At 44.7% G+C, this 19,443-nt stretch overlaps 1 protein-coding gene across 2 annotated transcripts in view; it reads left to right on the forward strand.

The window, feature by feature from the left end:
• The window catches only part of il1rapl1 (interleukin 1 receptor accessory protein like 1), a 1,148,250-nt gene that overhangs the window by 1,084,347 nt on the left and 44,460 nt on the right, over positions 1–19,443 (forward strand). For both annotated transcript variants that reach the window (XM_033033178.1, XM_033033179.1), the window contains exon 8: positions 576–721. In XM_033033178.1, the coding sequence (XP_032889069.1) occupies positions 576–721 (146 nt within the window). The remainder of the gene's footprint in view (positions 1–575; positions 722–19,443) is intronic.

Below are 19,443 nucleotides of genomic sequence, written 5' to 3' on the forward strand. Positions count from 1 at the left end.
GCCAGTGACCATGTGATTTATGATTAGCCCTTCTCAATCAGCTTGTACAGTGCACCACAGTGGCGCAGCGGTAGAGTTGCTGCTTTATGGTGCCAGAAACCCGGGTTCGATCCTGACTACGGGCGCTGTCTGTATGGAGTTTGTACGTTCTCCCTATGACCGGGTTTTCTCCAAGTGCACCCGTTTCCTCCCACACTCCAAAGATGTGTGGGTTTGTAGCTAAATTGGGATTGGTAAAGATTGTAAAAATGGCCCCAGGATGTAGGATAGTTAGTGTACGGCGTGGAGTCGGTGGGCCTAATGTCTAGATACGCTGTATCTCTAAAGTATAAAGTGTAAATTCTGAAGTCAATCTGCTCCAGTGTACAGCAACAAGCTGTGTGCACTGTATTAATGCACCCAATGCATCTTAGAAATTATGCATGCATTTGTGAAGATCAAAGTCTTCATCTCCTGTAAAGACATGGCACTATAAATGGAAAATGTCGGCATTCACATGTGGAAACCAGCAGGGCGCTGCGTGCAATGGCAATGCGGGCTACAGGTTTAATTTACTTTTTTTTTCACTTTTCCAGAATTCTTCAGGAGCATCTTGGGGAGAAGGAAGTTTCTATTTCTCTACTGATCGATTCTGTGCAGGATGGGGACCTGGGAAACTATTCTTGCTATGTTGAAAATGGGAATGGGCGAAGACAAGCAACCATTCTTCTTCAGAAGAGGGGTAAGCATTTTTGCCTTCGTTCTTTCTTTCTGAGGACTTGCGAATACATTGACGAGGACCAAAACGCAGCTCAAGGTATAAAAAAGCAAGATGTCTAATTCAAGCCATGCTTGTCCTGCCAGGGAAGAGATTCATTGTACTAAATACACAACAAGGGAACTGACAAAGGACTTTCACAAATAATATGATGACTTCCATCTAAGAAGACTAATTATTAAAATGACTAAAACCAGTGGACTGTGCTGGCTTAATTTAATTTCCCAGTAATGTCATTTGCCTGGATCCCTTGAGGTTCCAATTATTTGTTTGAAAGTGCATGCATTCCTCTCCAGTGTTTGTGCAGTTAGTCCTGCTCTGTTTCATCTCCCCATTCTCCAATCATTTTGGTTTTGATTCAATCTTTTGAAAATGGCATATTGAGCTACAAGGGTTAGAAATCCATGGTGCATTGTCTATCTCATTGGGACGACAGATGGCACAATGGGCTAAGTGTTCGGCTGGCAACCGGAAGGTGGCCGGTTGGAATCCCGCTTGGAGTGCATACTGTCGTTGTGTCCTTGGGCAAGACACTTCACCCACCTTTGCCTGTGTGTGAATGTGTGTGAATGTGTGTGAGTGATTGGTGGTGGTCGGAGGGGCCGTAGGCGCAGATTGGCAGCCACGCTTCCGTCAGTCTGCCCCAGGGCAGCTGTGGCTACAGAAGTAGCTTACCACAACCGAGTGTGACTGAGGAGTGAATGAATAATGCGATGTAAAGCGCCTTGAGTATTAGAAAGGCGCTATATAAATCCCATCCATTATTATTATTATTATCCATGGTCACCCACCCATCCCAATTATAACTGCAAAGCTCGCTGATTGCTATCTTCGCCTTTCCCAAATGCTTCCCTGAGCTTCCCATATAGACCTTCCATAGGCCATTCTTCGTCTATCCCAGTCCTATTCTCCCCGTTGTTCGTCTAAAAGATGGAGAGTGCGTATTCGAGCTTTCATTGCCAGAGACGGACACTAGTTAGCCTTGTACTGAGTCTGTGTCTACTAAATCTGAAACTGGAAAGAAGTCTTCCAGTCGAGAGGTACATTGAGAATGTAGGAAATAAACACAAGAGCTGTGGCCATTTGGCCCACTGACCTTCTCAATCATGTTGATTGTTTCACTTCAATGCCTCATTTCTTCACTAACAATGTCCTTTGATTCCATGCTCCTAATTTTGATTAACCCGTGATGGCGTTACCCTGGCACATTTTTATTTGTTGTTCAACATTACGAAATGAGTTTATCTTGTAAATAGAGTAATAGAGTCATACCGTGTAGAAACGGGCCCTCTAAACCTATCCTATCCATGAACCTGTCTGAATGTTTTTTAAATGTTGCAATAGTATCTGCCACCACTACCTACTCCGGCAGAACTTTCCATACGCCCACATCCCTTTGTGTAAAAAAGTAACACCTCAGCTTCACACCTGGTTCTCAATTCTCCTACTCTGGGCAAGGGATTCTGTGCATTTACCCGATCTATTCCTCTCATGATTTTGTACACCTCTTTAAGAGCACCCTCATCCTCCTGCAAATAGAGTCCCAACCTGCCCAACCTCATCCTATAGTTCAGGTCCTTGAGTCCTCTCAACATCCTCACAAATCTTCTCTGTCAAAAGCCTTTTTGACCAGCCTATCTACCTGTGATGTCATTTGCAAGGAACTATCTACTTGCACTCCTAGATGCCTCTGTTCTACAACACTCCCTAGAGCTCTACCCTTCACTCTGTAGGTCCTGCCCATGTTAGACTTCACAAAATAGAACACCACTTTTCACTATTAAATTCCATCAACCATTCCACAGCCTACCTGGCCAACCGATCAAGAACCTGCTGTGATTTTTGACAACCATTAAATTCACTATCTACAATGCCACCCACGTTTGTGTCATCTTCAAACTTGCTAATCACACCATGTACATTCTCATGATGAGTTGAACAGGTACTTTGGATCCGTCTTCACTAAGGAGGACACAAACAATCTTCCTGATATACTAGTGGCCAGAGGATCTGGGGTGATGGAGAAACTGAAGGAAATCCACATTAGGCAGGAAATGGTGTTGGGTAGACTGATGGGACTGAAGGCTGATAAACCCCCAGGGCCTGACGGTCTGCATCCCAGGGTACTTAAGGAAGTGGCTCTAGAAATCGTGGACGCATTGGTGATCATTTTCCAATGTTCTATAGATTAGGATCAGTTCCTGTGGATTGGAGGGTAGCTAATGTTATCCCACTTTTTAAGAAAGGCGGGAGAGAGAAAACAGGGAATTATAGACCAGTTAGCCTGACAGTGGTGGTGAGGGAGATGCTGGAGTTAATTATAAAAGATGAAATAGCGGCACATTTGGATAGCAGTAACAGGATTGGTCCGAGTCAGCATGGATTTACGAAGGGGAAATCATGCTTGACTAATCTTCTGGAATTTTTTGAGGATGTAACTAGGAAAATGGACAAGGGAGAGCCAGTGGATGTAGTGTATCTGGACTTTCAGAAAGCATTTGATACGGTCCCAAATAGGAGATTAGTGGGCAAAATTAAGGCACATGGTATTGGGGGTAGAGTGCTGACATGGATAGAAAATTGGTTGGCAGACAGGAAACAAAGAGTAGGGATTAATGGGTCACTTTCAGAATGGCAGGCAATGACTAGTGGGGTGCCGCAAGGCTCGGTGCTGGGACTGCAGCTATTTACAACATACATCAATGATTTAGATGAAGGGATTCAAAGTAACATTAGCAAATTTGCAGATGACGCAAAGCTGGGTGGCAGTGTGAACTGTGAGGAGGATGCTATGAGAATGCAGGGTGAGTTGGACAGGTTGGGTGAATGGGTAGATGCATGGCAGATGCAGTTTAATGTGGATAAATGTGAGATTATCCACTTTGGTAGCATAAACAGCAAGGCAGATTATTATCTAAATGGTGTCAAGTTGGGAAAAGGGGAAGTACAATGGGATCTGGGGGGTCCATATTCATCAGTCAATGAAAGTAAGCATGCAGGTATAGCGGGCAGTGAAGAAAGCGAATGGCATGTTTGCCTTCATAACAAGAGGAGTTGAGAATAGGAGCAAGGAGGTCCTTCTGCAGTTGTACAGAGCCCTAGTGAGACCACACCTGGAGTATTGTGTGCAGTTTTGGTCCCCTAATTTGAGGAAGGACATTCTTGCTATTGAGGGAGTGCAGCATAGGTTCACAAGGTTAATTCCTGGGATGGCGGTACTGTCATATTCTGAGAGAATGGAGTGGCTGGGCTTGTATACTCTGGAGTTTGGAAGGATGAGAGGCCATCTTATTGAAACATATAAGGTTATTAAGGGTTTGGACATGCTAGAGGCAGGAAACGTGTTCCCGATGTTGGGGGAGTCCAGAACCAGGGGCCACAGTTTAAGAATAAGGGTAAGACATTTAGAACGGAGATGAGGAAACACTTTTTCTCACAGAGAGTTGTGAGTCTGTGGAATTCTCTGCCTCAGAGGGCGGTTGAGGCTGGTTCTTTGGATACTTTCAAGAGAGAGCTAGATAGGGCTCTTAAAGGTAGCGGAGTCAGGGGATATGGGGAGAAGGCAGGAACGGGGTCCTGATTGGGGATGATCAGCCATGATCACATTGAATGGCGGTGCTGGCTCGAAGGTCCTAATGGCCTACTCCTGCACCTATTGTCTATTGTCATCCAGATCATCAATATAGATGACAAACAGCAATTGCACATCCATGATGGAAGCATGGTTTGCTTACAATGACTATCTTTCAATTGTTCTCCATTGTCTGTGAAGTGCTTTGAGATTTCCAGAAGGAACAGAAAGCAAAATAGAAGTCCAACTATTTATTTATTTCGTGGTGGATCAAAATGAGCCAGGCTGCATTCAGAAAGTTAATGTGGAAATTTCGCTTCCACCCTCTGTACCTTGCATCAGGGAAATATTCAATCAGCTGCTTAACCATTTGAGAGTGGTGTCCATATCAGTTCAATGAGCTTCAATTGCATGTATGTTTCATGTTCTGATATAACCTTCCCACCCATTTGATGTTGCAGGATATTTTTGTGACAGCGAATCTGAAGATAAGCAGATTCAAACTAATATTCACTCTCAAGGTAACCTGGTAGTCTAACGTTACCATGGGGATCCTTCTTATCAATGCTGTAACCAGGGATGACGACACAAATGTCGGTGTATGTTGCTCCTCTGCAATTTACACTGATCCCCCATTGAGATGAGAATGGAACTTGGTGAAACAACCCCGCATAGCAAGCACATGAGAAAGCACAGGGATACCTGTTCCGTTACAGAAATGCAGCATAAAGCGATGGTCTCAGTGTCTTTCAAGCAGGCCTTATGTACACATATGCCAGATTAAGCAGTTATAATCTAATTGAAGCATTCCAACAATGTCATCAAGCACCAAGGAGTAGCTGAAGACCTTCACTTCCATCTTCTGTACCTTGCATCAGGGACCACCAGCTTTCTAACCTTGATTTTTGCTACCTGGCATGATCAGAGGTTTACAAACACCTTTATTGTTTGTGAACGATGCTGAGATTTATTTAAAAAAAGAAAGGAACCTTTGTTCCTCTTTGTGTGGGGAGGAACTGCAGATGCTGGTTTAAATCGAAGATAGACACAAAATGCTGGAGGAACTCAGCGGGACAGGCAGCATCTCTGGAGAGAAGGAATGGGTGACGTTTCAGGTCGAGAAGAAGGGTCTAGACCTGAAACGTCACCCATTCCCTATCCCGCTGAGTTGCTCCAACATTTAGTGTCTATGTTCCTATTTATTCTGCTGCGATTAGGGTTGTGCAGAAACAGAGTGTTGGTTGGCTAACCAAACCCCGCAGTATGTATCCCCTTGGAAGCAGCACATTATGTAGTCGCTGGACCTTGAGCAATTTGTTTTTCATGACTGTAACTACTTGTGCACATCTATGCAATGGAGGATGCTTTCCTTCCCTTCCCTGTGTGTGAATGAGATGAACTCAGAGAGAAACTCCGTGGGGCATTAATGGAGCTGCCAAATGAAAAATGTTTTAAAGTCTGAGTGAAGTGGATTTACTGACTGAGGTATTTTGATAGAGAGGAAAAATTGCTTATGCATTTCGGGATGCATGCCATACATTACTTCAGGCAATGAAGCCATTCTGTTTCAACCTTCAGCACAGGAGCACTAGTCAATACATTCTTGCTGGAACGTTAATTGTGTTACCAGCAGAGTTCTGCGCTGGTTTCCTTCAAATGCTGCTCTGTGGAATGTGACACCAGGGCTGCACTGCTTTTATGTTTGTTCTGTACTGCAAATATCAATTTCCCAGTAGGTTTTCGGCTCTCTAGTGTTGCTTGTGTGAAAAGACCATTCTGCTACTTAGCAACATGGCCACTGCTCTTCTGTGGTGTCATTTAAATAAGAAATGATCATAATTTAATACAAATCTACACACAACCTTATTCAAAATACTCCCATAGATTTCTCAGGTCAATCTCTCGAACAAATTTTGCATTAGCCTCTTTCTTTCATATTTGTCGAGGTATCAAGTGCTTCACTTTATTTTATACATCACTGACTGTAAAAATATAATTACTGAAGAAACACTCCTGCAGGATATGATCCCTGGCATTTAGAAAGTCAGTTCATAGTAAAAAAAGTGAATGAAGCCACGAGGCTAAGGAAAGCCTAAAGGGTCTGTCCCACTTGGCGATTTTTTCCGGCAACTGCAGGCGTCATATCAGTGTCGCCAAATGATTTTTAAACATTTCAAAATCCAGCGATGACAAAAAAAACATTGCGACACTGGAAAAAACGGCGCGCGTCAATACGTTATCAGGCCGCGTCACGCCGCATCACGTCGCGTCATGCCATGAATTTGTTGGTCAGTCAATGATGCCGGCAGTCGCCGAAAAAATCACCAAGCGGGACAGGCCCTTAAGAACTAGTTACTTCTGCACAGTTTATGACCAATGCAAGATTGTTATTGTCTATAGGACACGTGCATATATTAATTAGTTATCTGCAGAAAATAAACCAGGGTGCATATTTTATTGCACAGTCACTGGAAGTGTTTGTAGTTCCTGTTGCTTTTGAAGGGATAACCACGATAGAAATTTACGGTGTTAAAGTTAAGTCAAACTGTGCTGAATTAGCTAGTTTGAGGCAATTTGGGTCAATCGGAGATTGACAGGTTTTTGATTTTTGATTAGTAAGGGTTTTAGGGTTTACGGGGAGAAGGCAGGAGAATAGGGTTGAGATAGATCAACCATGATTGAATGGCGGACTAGACTTGATTGGCTGAATGGCCTTATTCTGCTCCCAGTACTTATGAACTTAACAAATTAAAACATATCCTCATTAGTTGGATTTATATCTGCATCCTTTTGTACCCAAAAACCTGTGGCTGCAAAATTGGTGGAATGCGTGGGATAATACATGCAATGAGACTTCTAAGACCTCCATGATTGATAGTGTGGAAAAATCATCAATGCTCAATGCACTTAGTTTGGTTACCAGTGGAGGAACAATTTAGTTGCCAGTGGAGGAAGGACTACCACACAACCTGTGCAATCCTTCATGCCATTTACAATTGGGAACATAAAAAATGACCAATTTCAAGAGTTGGATATATCGAGGTCTGATGGTACCCTTGATGCTTAACTGCTGAAAGTCCCAGGGCAGCTTCTTTACATTAGTTTAGAGATACAGTGTGGAAACAGGCCCTTTGGCCCACTGAGTTCCCGCTGACCAGTAATCCCCGTACACTAGCCCTATCCTACACGCAAGAGACAATTTACATTTTTTACCGAAGCCAATTAGCCCACAAACCTGTACGTCTTTGGAGTGTGGAAGGAAACCGGAGCGTCTGGGGAAAACCCACGCGATCATGGGGAGAACGTACAAACTCCGTACAGACAACACCCGTAGTCAGGATCAAACCCGGGTCTCCGGCGCTGTAAGGCAGCAACTCTATCGCTGCGCCACCATGCTGCCCATCTGTAAAAATGACTGTTGAGATTGGTGTTGAAGCCATTTTATCCCCACTTCTCCAGTGCAGTCTAATGGTTGCAATATAAACCACTCAATGCCCCTGTTGAATGCAACCTCTCCCTGCAGCAAATCCCACACATTGCTGATCTCACTGTTGCACGGAAAAGCTTGTGTGATCAGCCTTCATGCAGCAATGTGGTCAGCTTTAAAAGTATGCCTCCCACAAACTCATTTTTCAGCTTCCTCTGGCAGTCAACGCCTGACATCTGTGATCATTCCCCCGAGACACTCTATTTCTGAACGTGAAAATGTAATAAAATTGCAAATCATTAAAAAGACAATTGAACTGCTCTTGGCACAGTGGGATTGTACTGCATAATGAAAAACAATATTAGCAGACCACTGTGCAATTGCAAATGATTCATGCAGTATGCTGGTAGATGATGGCTCATGTTGATGCTTTCGACAAAACATTTGCAAAGTTTATTAAAATTGTTGTCACTTCTCAGCAGCAGAGTTGGGTTGAGGTCCTTTTGCCAGATAGATTGGAGGTGAAGAAAACATTGTGTATAAGCAAATCGAGAAGTAAGGAACCAATCTATACCGACAATATTTGAGTAGAAATAGTGTTGCTAATAATAAAGTTTACTTTATTATTGACCCCAATCATCATTCTTCAGATGGTCCTGGTGAAAGTGTGTTAAATGATGGCGACAAGTAAAATGTCAGAAATGTAACTTTGAAAAATGTAACAAGGGCCAGAAGATTCCAGCTTCCATTGGTATGATTACTGATTGTTTTCCCAATGAATGTCTTGTGATCAGGTAGTCAGAAGCTCCATGAATAACTCCTCTGATTCAGTCACGAGTGGAAGGTAAGTGGTGGCAGTCGCAATAATAAATCCACGGTGAGCGTTGGATGATACAGCCCATTGTGTTGGAAGACAGGGAGATGCAGAGAGAAATGTAGTGCATTTGGGGATCCCCTCCTTATTAAAAAAGATATGAACATTTCACCTAAAATATGGTTTAATGTAAATAATTCCAATGGCCTTGTTAAGCCCAAGCCCCAATCCTATGGTCAGTAAGTCAGATCACAATCACAATAATACTTTATTAGCCAAGTATGTTTTGCAACATATGAGGAATTTCATTTGCCAAGTCAGTCATACAAATAAAAAGCAACGTAACACAGAAAACACATTTTAACATAATCATCCACCACAGTGATTAATCCACATTTCTCACTGTGATGGAAGGCGAAAGAAAGTTCAAATGTCTTCCCTTCTTTGTTCCCCCGTGGTCGGGGGCCTCGAGCCTTCTGTTGACGGGACGATCTTGACCCCCGTACCTGACAGTTGGGCCCTCTGCATCAGGGCGATCAGCTCCTGCATCGGGGGGGATGTCAGCTCCCCTGTGCCGACAATCGCGACCCGGCCTCTCCGGAGACTGCGAGCCCTTGATGGTAAGTCCGCAGTCCACAATTGATGTGATCTCAGGCAAGGGATCAGCTCCGATGTTAAGTCCACACCCAGTCAGTCCGAGGAGACCTCCAGCTCCATCGATGGTAGGCCGCAGATCGGCCGGAGATGCGACCCAGAAAACAATCGCATCTCCAACAAGGTAAGAAACTGAAAAAAGACGTTGGATGGGCTTGGACTTTATTCCTTGATGTGTAGGTGATTGAGGTGTGATCTTATGAAGGTGTATAAAATCACGAGGACCATAGATATGGTCAATGCACACAGTCTTCTTGGGAAGGGTAATAAAAAACTAAAGGGCATAGGTGAGAGGGGCAAGTTTTAATAGAGACCACAAGGAAACTGCTTCACACAGAGGGCAATACGCATGTGGAGGAAGCTGCAAGAGAAAGTGGTTGAAGCACCTACAATAATAATGTATGATGTCTGGGAAGGTTTTGAGGCATGTTGGCCACTCACGGGAAAATGGGATTAGCCCACATGGACGTCTTGATCAGTGTGACCAGTTTGGCCAAAGGGCCTGTTTCCTTGCTGTATCAACTAGTTACTCTATGACTCTAATGTTTTGAGTGAAAGTACATTTTTTTTAAATGGAGAGCAGACCAATGGAAGATGGAAGAATGAAGTACGGCGGCGCAGCGGTAGAGCTGCTGCCTTACAGCACCAGAGACCCGGGTTCGAACCTGACTGGAGCTGAAGTGAACATGTATTTGATATGGATGGCTTCTTTCTTGCCAATTCATACAATACAACCATAACTTCATGCTCTCACTCAAAAGGAATAAAACCCAACCCAAATAATCCCTGTCAGAGATAAGCAAATAAGACCGAGGCCTCACCTTACATATAATACTGCTAAATCTCCACTCAACGGAAGCCATGCTAATGAACGGCTCCACTAGCCCGTGATGGACCTCTGTCACATCGATCAGACAGCACAATAGATTCAAAGATAAACAGAAAATGCTGGAGTAAGAGCGGATCAGGCAGCATCTCTGGAGAAAATGGATAGATGACCTTTAGGGTCGGAGCCCTTCTTCAGACCTGACTCGAAACATCACCTATCCATTTTCTCCACAGATGCTGCCTTACCTGTTGAGTTACTCCAGCATTGTGTGTCTATCTTTGGTATAAACCAGTATCTGCAGTTCCTTGTCATAGCATTATGGAATTCCCCTGGCTCAGTTTTTCTGCATAGCTCCATGTATAACTTTGAACTTGCATCTATGACCAGATCATTTTCTTCTGCATGCTCAAAGGGTGAAAGAATGAAGGGAGAGTGCAAACTAGACTGATTGTTCGCAAACACTCTTGCAAACTTTACATTGATACCATTTTGTTCTTTTTGTTCATTGTCTTTGCCCAAGAGATTGAACGACTATTCTGGGCCTTGAACCCACTGCCCAGCTAGATTCAGCAAAGAACTCAATATCACAATAACATTCATACTCTTTGCACGTACAGAATATGTGATTTCAAATGGCACTGTAAACAACAGAAGTCACAGTGGTTTATATACCTCATTAAACTGCAAGACAGTGCACATATGTTTAAAACTAAAACACCAATCTCTTTCTTTTATTGTACGCTACAATTTAGCTTATATCTGCTGAAAAGCACATGTGCCGTGCGCTCCACACAATTTATCTATTTCCTTGAGCTCAATTGTTCCTACAATTCTTCTCTACTAACTTCTAAACAACTCCCTGCTTTCTCTCAATGCACTGTGACTCTAGTCCCTAGTGCAGCTTTGCTTTTGTTTCCCATTCACTGCCTTATTCACAGCCTATGTTAACTGGAATTTTGTTTTGCCTGTTGGGGTTTAATAATTTTCTCTCAATTCAACTGGATCGAGTTATTACTCTTGAGTCTGCTGGCAGCTCACACAACATAATCCTTGCTTTCAAGTTAACGAGCAGACTGCTCAACGGACCTACTCTCATGTATCTGTTGAATAGTGTTAAGGAAGGAACTGCAGATGTTGGTTTAAACCGAAGTTAGACACAATAAGCCGGTGTAACTCAGCATCTCTGGAGAGAAGGAATGGGTGACTTTTCAGGTCGAGACCCTTCTTCCGACTAGACTAGTCTCAAGAAGGGTCTCATAGAAACATAGAAACATAGAAATTAGGTGCAGGAGTAGGCCATTCGGCCCTTCGAGCCTGCACCGCCATTCAATATGATCATGGCTGATCATCCAACTCAGTATCCCGTACCTGCCTTCTCTCCATACCCTCTGATCCCCTTAGCCACAAGGGCCACATCTAATTCCCTCTTAAATATAGCCAATGAACTGGCCTCGACTACCCTCTGTGGCAGGGAGTTCCAGAGATTCACCACTCTCTGTGTGAAAAAAGTTCTTCTCATCTCGGTTTTAATTCGACTCTAAACGTCACCCATTCCTTCTCTCCAGAGATGCTGCCCGTCCCACTGAGTTACTCCAGCTTTTTGTGTCTGTTATCTGTTTAATAGAACAGGCTACATACAGAGGTCTGGGCTGAATGTTGTCAGGAATCAGAATACCTTTACCAGTGTAAAAATCAGAAAGCACTAAATATCCGAGGCGTGTTTAAAAATATGTGTCCTGGCATATTTGGGGGAAAAAATCAACAGCGCCAACTCTGTTTCATTCTCAATTCAATAAAACATGTTTGCAATATCTCACCTGCAATTACGTTAATGTTGTCAATTTACTGTGAGGATCTCTATGGGGGCTTTCCCTGTGCATGAACAGAACCGTATAATCAAAGCAGACTTTCTTCAATTGCACTTCTCTGTTATATTTCAATGTCAGACTCAGCGTTCGGTGTCACAGGGAATTGTAAAGAAATTGATGATGCCTGCAGTCTCTAATTGTTCTTTTATGAACCCATCTCATGTTTATTTCATTGCATTAGGTGTGTATCACCGAGGGTCTGCACATTTACACTTCGGGTGTTAATTCAGTAGGCACTATTTAATACATTAATCAACAGCAATGGTGTAAACTGAAGCCTCCGAGTTTATTTTCCTGCGAATCAACCAGTATTACGAAAATGGAAGAGGGATTTTGATGAGCGTTTCAAGCACTTGCACATCAATTATTTTCATATTAATTTGTATTAATTTGAAAAGCATTATGTTATTTATAATTAGGTTGTTCAAAGGATGCAAGAATGGGATAACAGCCCAGGTCTCTGGCAATGAGAGGCAGCAGCTCTACCAGCTGCTCCACTGTGCTGCCCCATTAGTTTAGTTTAGTTTAGTTTAAAGATACAGCACGGAAACAGGCCCTTCGGCCCACCGAGTCTGCACCGACCAGCGATCCCAGCACACTAACATTATTCTTCACACACTGGGGACAAATTTACAATTTTACTGAAGCCAATTAACCTACAAACCTGGACGTCTGGAATGTGGGAGGAAATGGGAGCACCCCACGGAAAAAATCCATGCGGTCACAGGGAGAACGTACAAACTCCTACAGGCAGCAGGATCGAACCCGGCTCGCTGGTGATATAAGGCAGTAATGCCACCGCTGCGCCACCGCGCTGCCTCTGAATTAGTTTAGTAAAGCATTTCCTTTCCCAAACATTGAGAGAAATATATACAGTACCTGCGCCCATGTTATGAATAAAGGAAACACCATCAAAGCCTGATGTTTTAAGCAGCTACAGTAATAGAGTTTCAGGTTTCAGTCTCTCTGGCCTCCTATCGATCTTCAGTTTTGGGGTGCAGCTGACAGCTGGACCAGTTGTAAAGATGTATTTTACGGGGCTGGGTCATTTGATTCCCTGAGTGGCCTCATTGATTTAGACAGAGGTCAGTGCTCACTCTGCAGCGATCTGCGTGCATCTGAACCACAAGGCTACCGCGGGAGCTGAGCAAACCGCAGCATTCAGCTGTTACCATTAGAAACGGCTCATGTGGCCTCTGATTCCAGCCTGCTCAATGTACCAGCTGACTGTAAAAACCATGCTGCTCAGATATGTAGATAACCGCCTCTGTATACAATGATCCAAATGCCATGAATACCTGACGACTGCCCTCTGCATAGGAAATGTGAAATGACAGGACATTAAAGATATATGAAAAGAAAGAAGCACATAAGAATATCTTTATACCAGAAATATTTCACAAGCTTTTAAAATGAAATGTTTGTACATCAAGTTCAGCTGGAATTAAATTCTGATGTACAGTCGCAATTTATCACTGCCATACTAAATATAAGACAGAATTGGCCATTCTTATCACCTTAGTTGTCCTGATCCTGCATATATGCCCGACCAATAAATTGTATTTTATTTATGTAAAAATATTATTCCCCATGTCAAAATGATAAAGTATTCCTGTAGATGTATGAATAACATCTATGCAATGTACAGCTATGTTGAAGTTAGTGTGTTAATAAATGTGGAGTGGAGATGTATTCTCTGCAGCATTCACATCATTCTCCTGCAGCATTTACAAAGGTTCACCATATGTTCATATTTACAAAATATTCAGTGGCAGCAAACATGGAATTCAAAGAAAAATGATGGCAATGTTAAATAGGATGCTTAGAACATCAATGTGAGAGGGCAAAAGTGATAGTTGGACTTACACTTGCCGGGACAATAAAGATCCACAGGGTCTCCAGCCTAAAGCAGTTTTTTAACGCAGAGATAGATAGATTCTTGATTAGTACGGGTGTCAGGGGTTATGGGGAGAAAGCCTGAGAATGGGGTTACGAGGGAGAGATAGATCAGCCATGATTGAATGGCAGAGTAGACCTGATGGCCTAATTCTGCTCCTATTACTTATGACCTTATGACCAGACTGATGGGGGTGAGAACTGGTGGAAGTGGTCTGAATTCATGCTTTCTGAATCTGAGGGTGAGCCAGAATGGAGGTAGGCTTTTTGACTCATGGTGCCTGCTGTGTATTGTGGCGTCGGGGATGACGCCAGGTTCGGCGGTGACCACGCCGACACTTGCAGCAGGGTGAACTCACGTGATGTGTATTATTTACAGTGGTAAGAAAGCCTAGGACCACATGGGGGCGCTGTCCCTCACCATCAGGCCACATGTGCGGTGATGCTGGTGATCCCAGTGGCTCAGTCATGGTCTTCAACGGACAAGGCCTGACGATCTCAAGTTTCTCCCTGCAGTTCACCTTTTCCTCGACAGGAGACATTGGCGGTCTTTGGTTACCTCCCGTCAGCTCAGCTATAGGCTTGAAGAGGCAATACTGACAGACTTTAGATTATCCTGGCAGCCAGTCTTTGCCTCTGTGTGTGTGTGGGCGGGTCAGTCCCTCAAGGTCTGTGGGCAAGAAGAGGTTCTGGCATCTCAGGCTTGTCCCGGCCACTCTGTCTTAGCCATAGTAGAGGCACGGGCTATCTAGGATTTCTTCCTGGCAACCCAGTCTTGACCACATGGTGGCGCTGGTGGTCTCAGGTTTGTCCCAGTGGCTCAGTCTTTCTCAAACCTGTGACAGAGGAACACAAGAGGCATCCCACTTTGTCTCACTGCTTCTCCTTCTTCCTCCTTCTGCTTCTTCTCCCCACCCACCTGGTTCGAAGGACCAGGTGGCCAACCAATATCAGCTAATTGGACCCAGATATTACCAATGATGCTGGAGATTGGCATTGCCTGGTCAGTCAGCCAGTGATGGGGATCAGAGCACCACCCACAGGGAGTGGGCACTGACATGGTATGTAGGAGATTTAAGTAAGAAGACTTGATACCCAAAACTTTAATTTTCACCTTTCCTGAAAACTGACCATAAAATCCCTGCAAAGCTGGTGTTCTTCCAGAGATCAGCTGATGCTACACATCATCAGCTAGCTAGCTGGTCAATGCTTTCAGTTGATGGTCCCTCATTGTCAGCTGTAGCTGAGACATGAATAGCACTGGGGGCCGACTTCTCCAAGGTTCAACTCTCTTCCTGAAGTCAATCCCATTTGCCCAACCTGCTCAGGATACGGAGCTGAATCTCCACACCTGTGAGATGGCCCATAGAGCAGATCAAGCCGTGAGTCTGGTATGTGCTGGGGCCCTGCAACAGGCTGACTCCTGTCAAGGGCCTTTGAACTGTTTTCAAATGTCTCCGGTAATTTATTGCTCAGTCAGATCTTCAGAGAAGACGAACAACTCAATCCTCTGCCAAGGAACTGCGGATGATCACAGCAACACACAACATCTGTGTTGTCGACTCATTGTCGAGAGCCATTGGAGAATTCTGCCAGATGCCTCCACTCACTGTGCATAATCCCATAAAGCCCGTCACAAATGGCTTGCTGAGATAACTCAGTTCATGCAGCTTGACTCTGGTCCCCAGCTGATGAAAGAACAGACTGTCAATTTCAGCCGTCATTCAGTTCTGCAGGGAATCAGCTATTGGCTCGCCGTGCCGTGATATATACCGATAATGCTTCATTTGAGAGAGATCTTATCACCGGAACGTGCAGCAAATGGGCCGTTCAAAGTAGAGATACAGTAGAGCAATACCGCAGATGCTGAAACTCTGAAATAGGAATAGAAAGTGTTGGAGATGCTCATCCTTGCAGGAATGAACAAGGCTATCCTATCAATGGTCTTTCACCGGAGGTCAGAGCTGAGTTCAGATAAGAGATCATTAGGCCAAAATATTGGGTCAGATGGAGCTCAGAAGTGGTTGGCTCATCTGTCGGTAACAGCTCCACCCAACCTCTGATGTTTAATAATCATTTAAATAATGTTTACTCATTTAATAATGTTTAATAATAAGGGGCGGCACAGGCAGAGCTGCTGCCTTATAACGCCAGAGACCCTGGTTTTAACCTGACTGCGGGTGCTGTGTGTTCGGGGTTTGTACCTTCTCCCCGTGACTGCGTGGGTTTTCTCCGGGTGCTCCGGTTTCCGCCCACACTCCAAAGACTGTATAGGTTTGTAGGTTAGTTCGCTTCAGTTAAAAATAAATCAATTGTCCCTAATTTGTAGGATAGTGCCAGTGTACACGGTGATCGCTGGTCGGCATGGACTCATCTCGGTTGGCCGGAGGATCTGTTTCCACTCTGTATCTCTACCTCTAGAGTAAAGTAAAACTCTTCATCTTCCATATTTGTATTGGTCCTGGCTCACACTGAGCTGACGGCTGAATGCATATCACTCATGGCCTTTGCTTAACATCAGCCATTACACCACTTTGATTTGAACAGGGATACTGACTTTAATTTGGTCATGAGTTCATTTTTTTCATCTTTTATTTCATTTAGTCCCTTTCCACTAAATTATAATAACCTATTTTAACTAGATCCTTTTTTTTTCAAATGTGCAGTTTACCTTAGAGATACAGCATGGAAATAGGCCATTCAGCCCATCGAGTCTATGTCAACCATCGCTCTACTTCCATGTTATCCCACTCACGCATCCACTCCCTACACACTGGGGGAAATTCACAAAGGCCAACTAACCAACAAACCTGCACGTCCTTGGGATGTGGGAGGAAACCCACGTGGCCAGAAGGAGAACGTGCAAACTCCACAGAGACAGTACCTGAGGTCAGGATCGAACCCGGGTCTCTGGCATTGTGAGGCAGCAGCTCTACCAGCTCTGTCACTGTGCTGCGTGCTGCATCAGACTGCCGCCCTATGTATTGAAGTAATTTCAACAATAAGTGAATGGCAGAGGTTTCAGAAAGCAAGTGAAAAGGCACCAAGACAATCTTGAGAGTGGAATCTCAAGTGACTGCTGCCCGAGGCCTGTTATTGCTTCATTCAAAGATGGGCCATGAAATGGAAATGTTCAGTTCAATAAATGCTGGTAAAGTGTGGCTGTGGGATGCGAGTGTAGACACATCAAGTAGAATCCAGCCTCTACTTCCTAAAAGGGCCTTTTCACGGGGCGAGTTGACGCAAGATGTCACCAGAGTGAAGAGGTCGTGGTCCAGCACGAGTCTCGCACGATATAACGGCAGTAGATAAAGAGTTCCCACGGTACTCGGCATTTATGTTATTCGTGCGAGTGACTTGGCCGTTTCCCGAGCTGTCGCGTTAAATCTTGAATGAACATCGTGAACTACACGTGACACAAATGATGTAACTTTTTTTTTCACACACTATATATATCCTCCCTTGGTTGAATCGGCTCAAATGTCTTCTGTATTATGGCAAGAAAGTAAATTGCAACGTAGCCATCAAAATGTTTGCAACTGGATTTTAAATGAATGGGAAACTTTTAAATGGAGGAAAATAGTTTTTATAAATTAATAACTTTTGTATGGCGATCATTTAAATGTCTAAACTATGGTTTATCCCAGGCGCTATTCATAAAGACGAAGCTTGGACATATGCATATAAAAATCTTACATGTGCACACATTTACCAGTCAACTTTTCAATTCGTGAATTCGTTTTACTTTTATAACGGGAGTGCCTTTATTAATCTATCCAGTAGTAACCACAGATGCTGTGATTCCAGTACTTGCTTTGATTTGTAATGCTTCAAACCTAACTTACTGGCCGAATTGCACTTTATGATCTTCCAAGGTGGTGAAAGGCGCCACGTAAATGCAAGTTCATTGGCAGTATATGGGCAGAGAGACCCATTGGCAGGAATGTGCAAGTTTACTCGGAGCTTGCATAAAAAACGTGGACGTGAATGCAAAAACGATGTGAAGGAAGGACATGGCCTTTTACAGAGAGGGTGTTTACTGCTGCCTCGCAGATGATCCATCCCTGCACCGTGATCTGCTCCGATCAGACTAGGGGGGTAGGGAGGTGGCAATAGGGCCTCTGTCTCCAAATGGGACAGAGCAGCAAGAAAGTGCCTGACCTGCAGAGTCACAAGGAGGAAGAGCAGGGCGCAGCAGCACAAGCAGTGCAACCAGAGGCATCTCCTGCCGCTGCTGCCGCTGCTGCTGCTGCTGCTGTTGTTGTTGTTGTTGTTGCCGCGGCGCCGCTGCTGCTGCTGCCCCCGCGCCCACGGCTCCTCCATCTCGCTACAGTAACAAAGGGGGCATGGTCCCGCCCACCTCGCCCGCTCCCATTGGCCCGCCCGCTCCCTCCCCGACCCCTCCCTTTGTGACGTCGTCGCCGCCTGCCTGCGAATGGTCGTCTCCGCTGTCAATCAACCGTCCCCCCCCCTTCTCCCCACGTGACCCTTTCGGTGGACCACCCACCCTCTGAGCTCCTTCTGGCTTGCTAGATGGGTCCCTATTTGCTCAGCCGCTTGCACGCCAAGCCCACATCTGGCAAGCGTGCCAGGCATGCACAGGGGTCGGAAGAGCAAGACAGTTATCTGCATTAATTGAGAATTCTAACCATATTTGTGCAAAGTCATGAAGTAATTGGGCACGGAAGCAAGCCCTTCGGCCCAACTTGCCCACGCCAACTAGGGTTGACAACTTTCTCACTCCTAAATAAGGGTCAAAGGGTCAAAATAAGGGACAAATTTGCCGACGGCAATTCGTTGACCGAGCCGGTGGGCCAGCTGAGGAGTTTTGGCCCGGGCACTGGAGAATATTCGGCACCCCATCCAACTCATGAACCGATGATCGGCCATGAGAAGGAGGGCTGGAGGTGTCGGCGGTAAGCGAAAGTCTAAAGGTCGAACAGCTGGCCAGGCTGCCGAACCTTGCTCACCCTCTCCCTGCTCCAAGGAGCCCACAGGCAGTGTTATCTGTGGCATCTCCTGTTGCCTCTCCACCTGTCTCTCTTGCTGCGTCTCCTCCTCATTCTCCTGCATGGCAAAAACATCTCTGACCCGCTTTACCCCCTTCCTTTGAGATTTTCTGGGAGCCATCTCTGCAAGTGTTCCTGTTAAAAAGATTATCCAACAATGACAATTAGGTGGGACGTCCTCGAAGGACACATGTTCCCATGTGTCCTTTTGAGACCACCTTTTTTAGTCACCCTCTGTCCCCTCTGTCCAACTTCCGGGTTTACCGTTCGCAGGAGTTCCCACGCGCTATATCTCTAAAATCTGAAGTTATGTAATGTCTAAAGGAACTGCAGACGCTGGTTAATGCTGGTTAATATGCACAGAAGGACACAAAATGTTGGTGTAACTCAGCAGGTAAGTCAGATCTGGGAAGAAAAGCATAAAAAGCTGGAGTAAGTCAGCGGGTCAGGCATCATCTCTGGAGAAAAAGAATAGGTGACGATTCGAATCGGAGCCCTTCTTCAGACATCCTAATCGGAATTGAGTCTGAAGATGTGTCTCGTCCCGAAACATCAGCTTTTTTTCTCCAGAGATGCTGCTTGACTCGCTGAGTTACTCCAGCTTTTTGTGTCTGTCTT

This window comes from Amblyraja radiata, chromosome 14, assembly GCF_010909765.2.
Source record: "Amblyraja radiata isolate CabotCenter1 chromosome 14, sAmbRad1.1.pri, whole genome shotgun sequence".
In the NCBI taxonomy this organism is placed as follows: Eukaryota; Metazoa; Chordata; class Chondrichthyes; order Rajiformes; family Rajidae; genus Amblyraja; species Amblyraja radiata.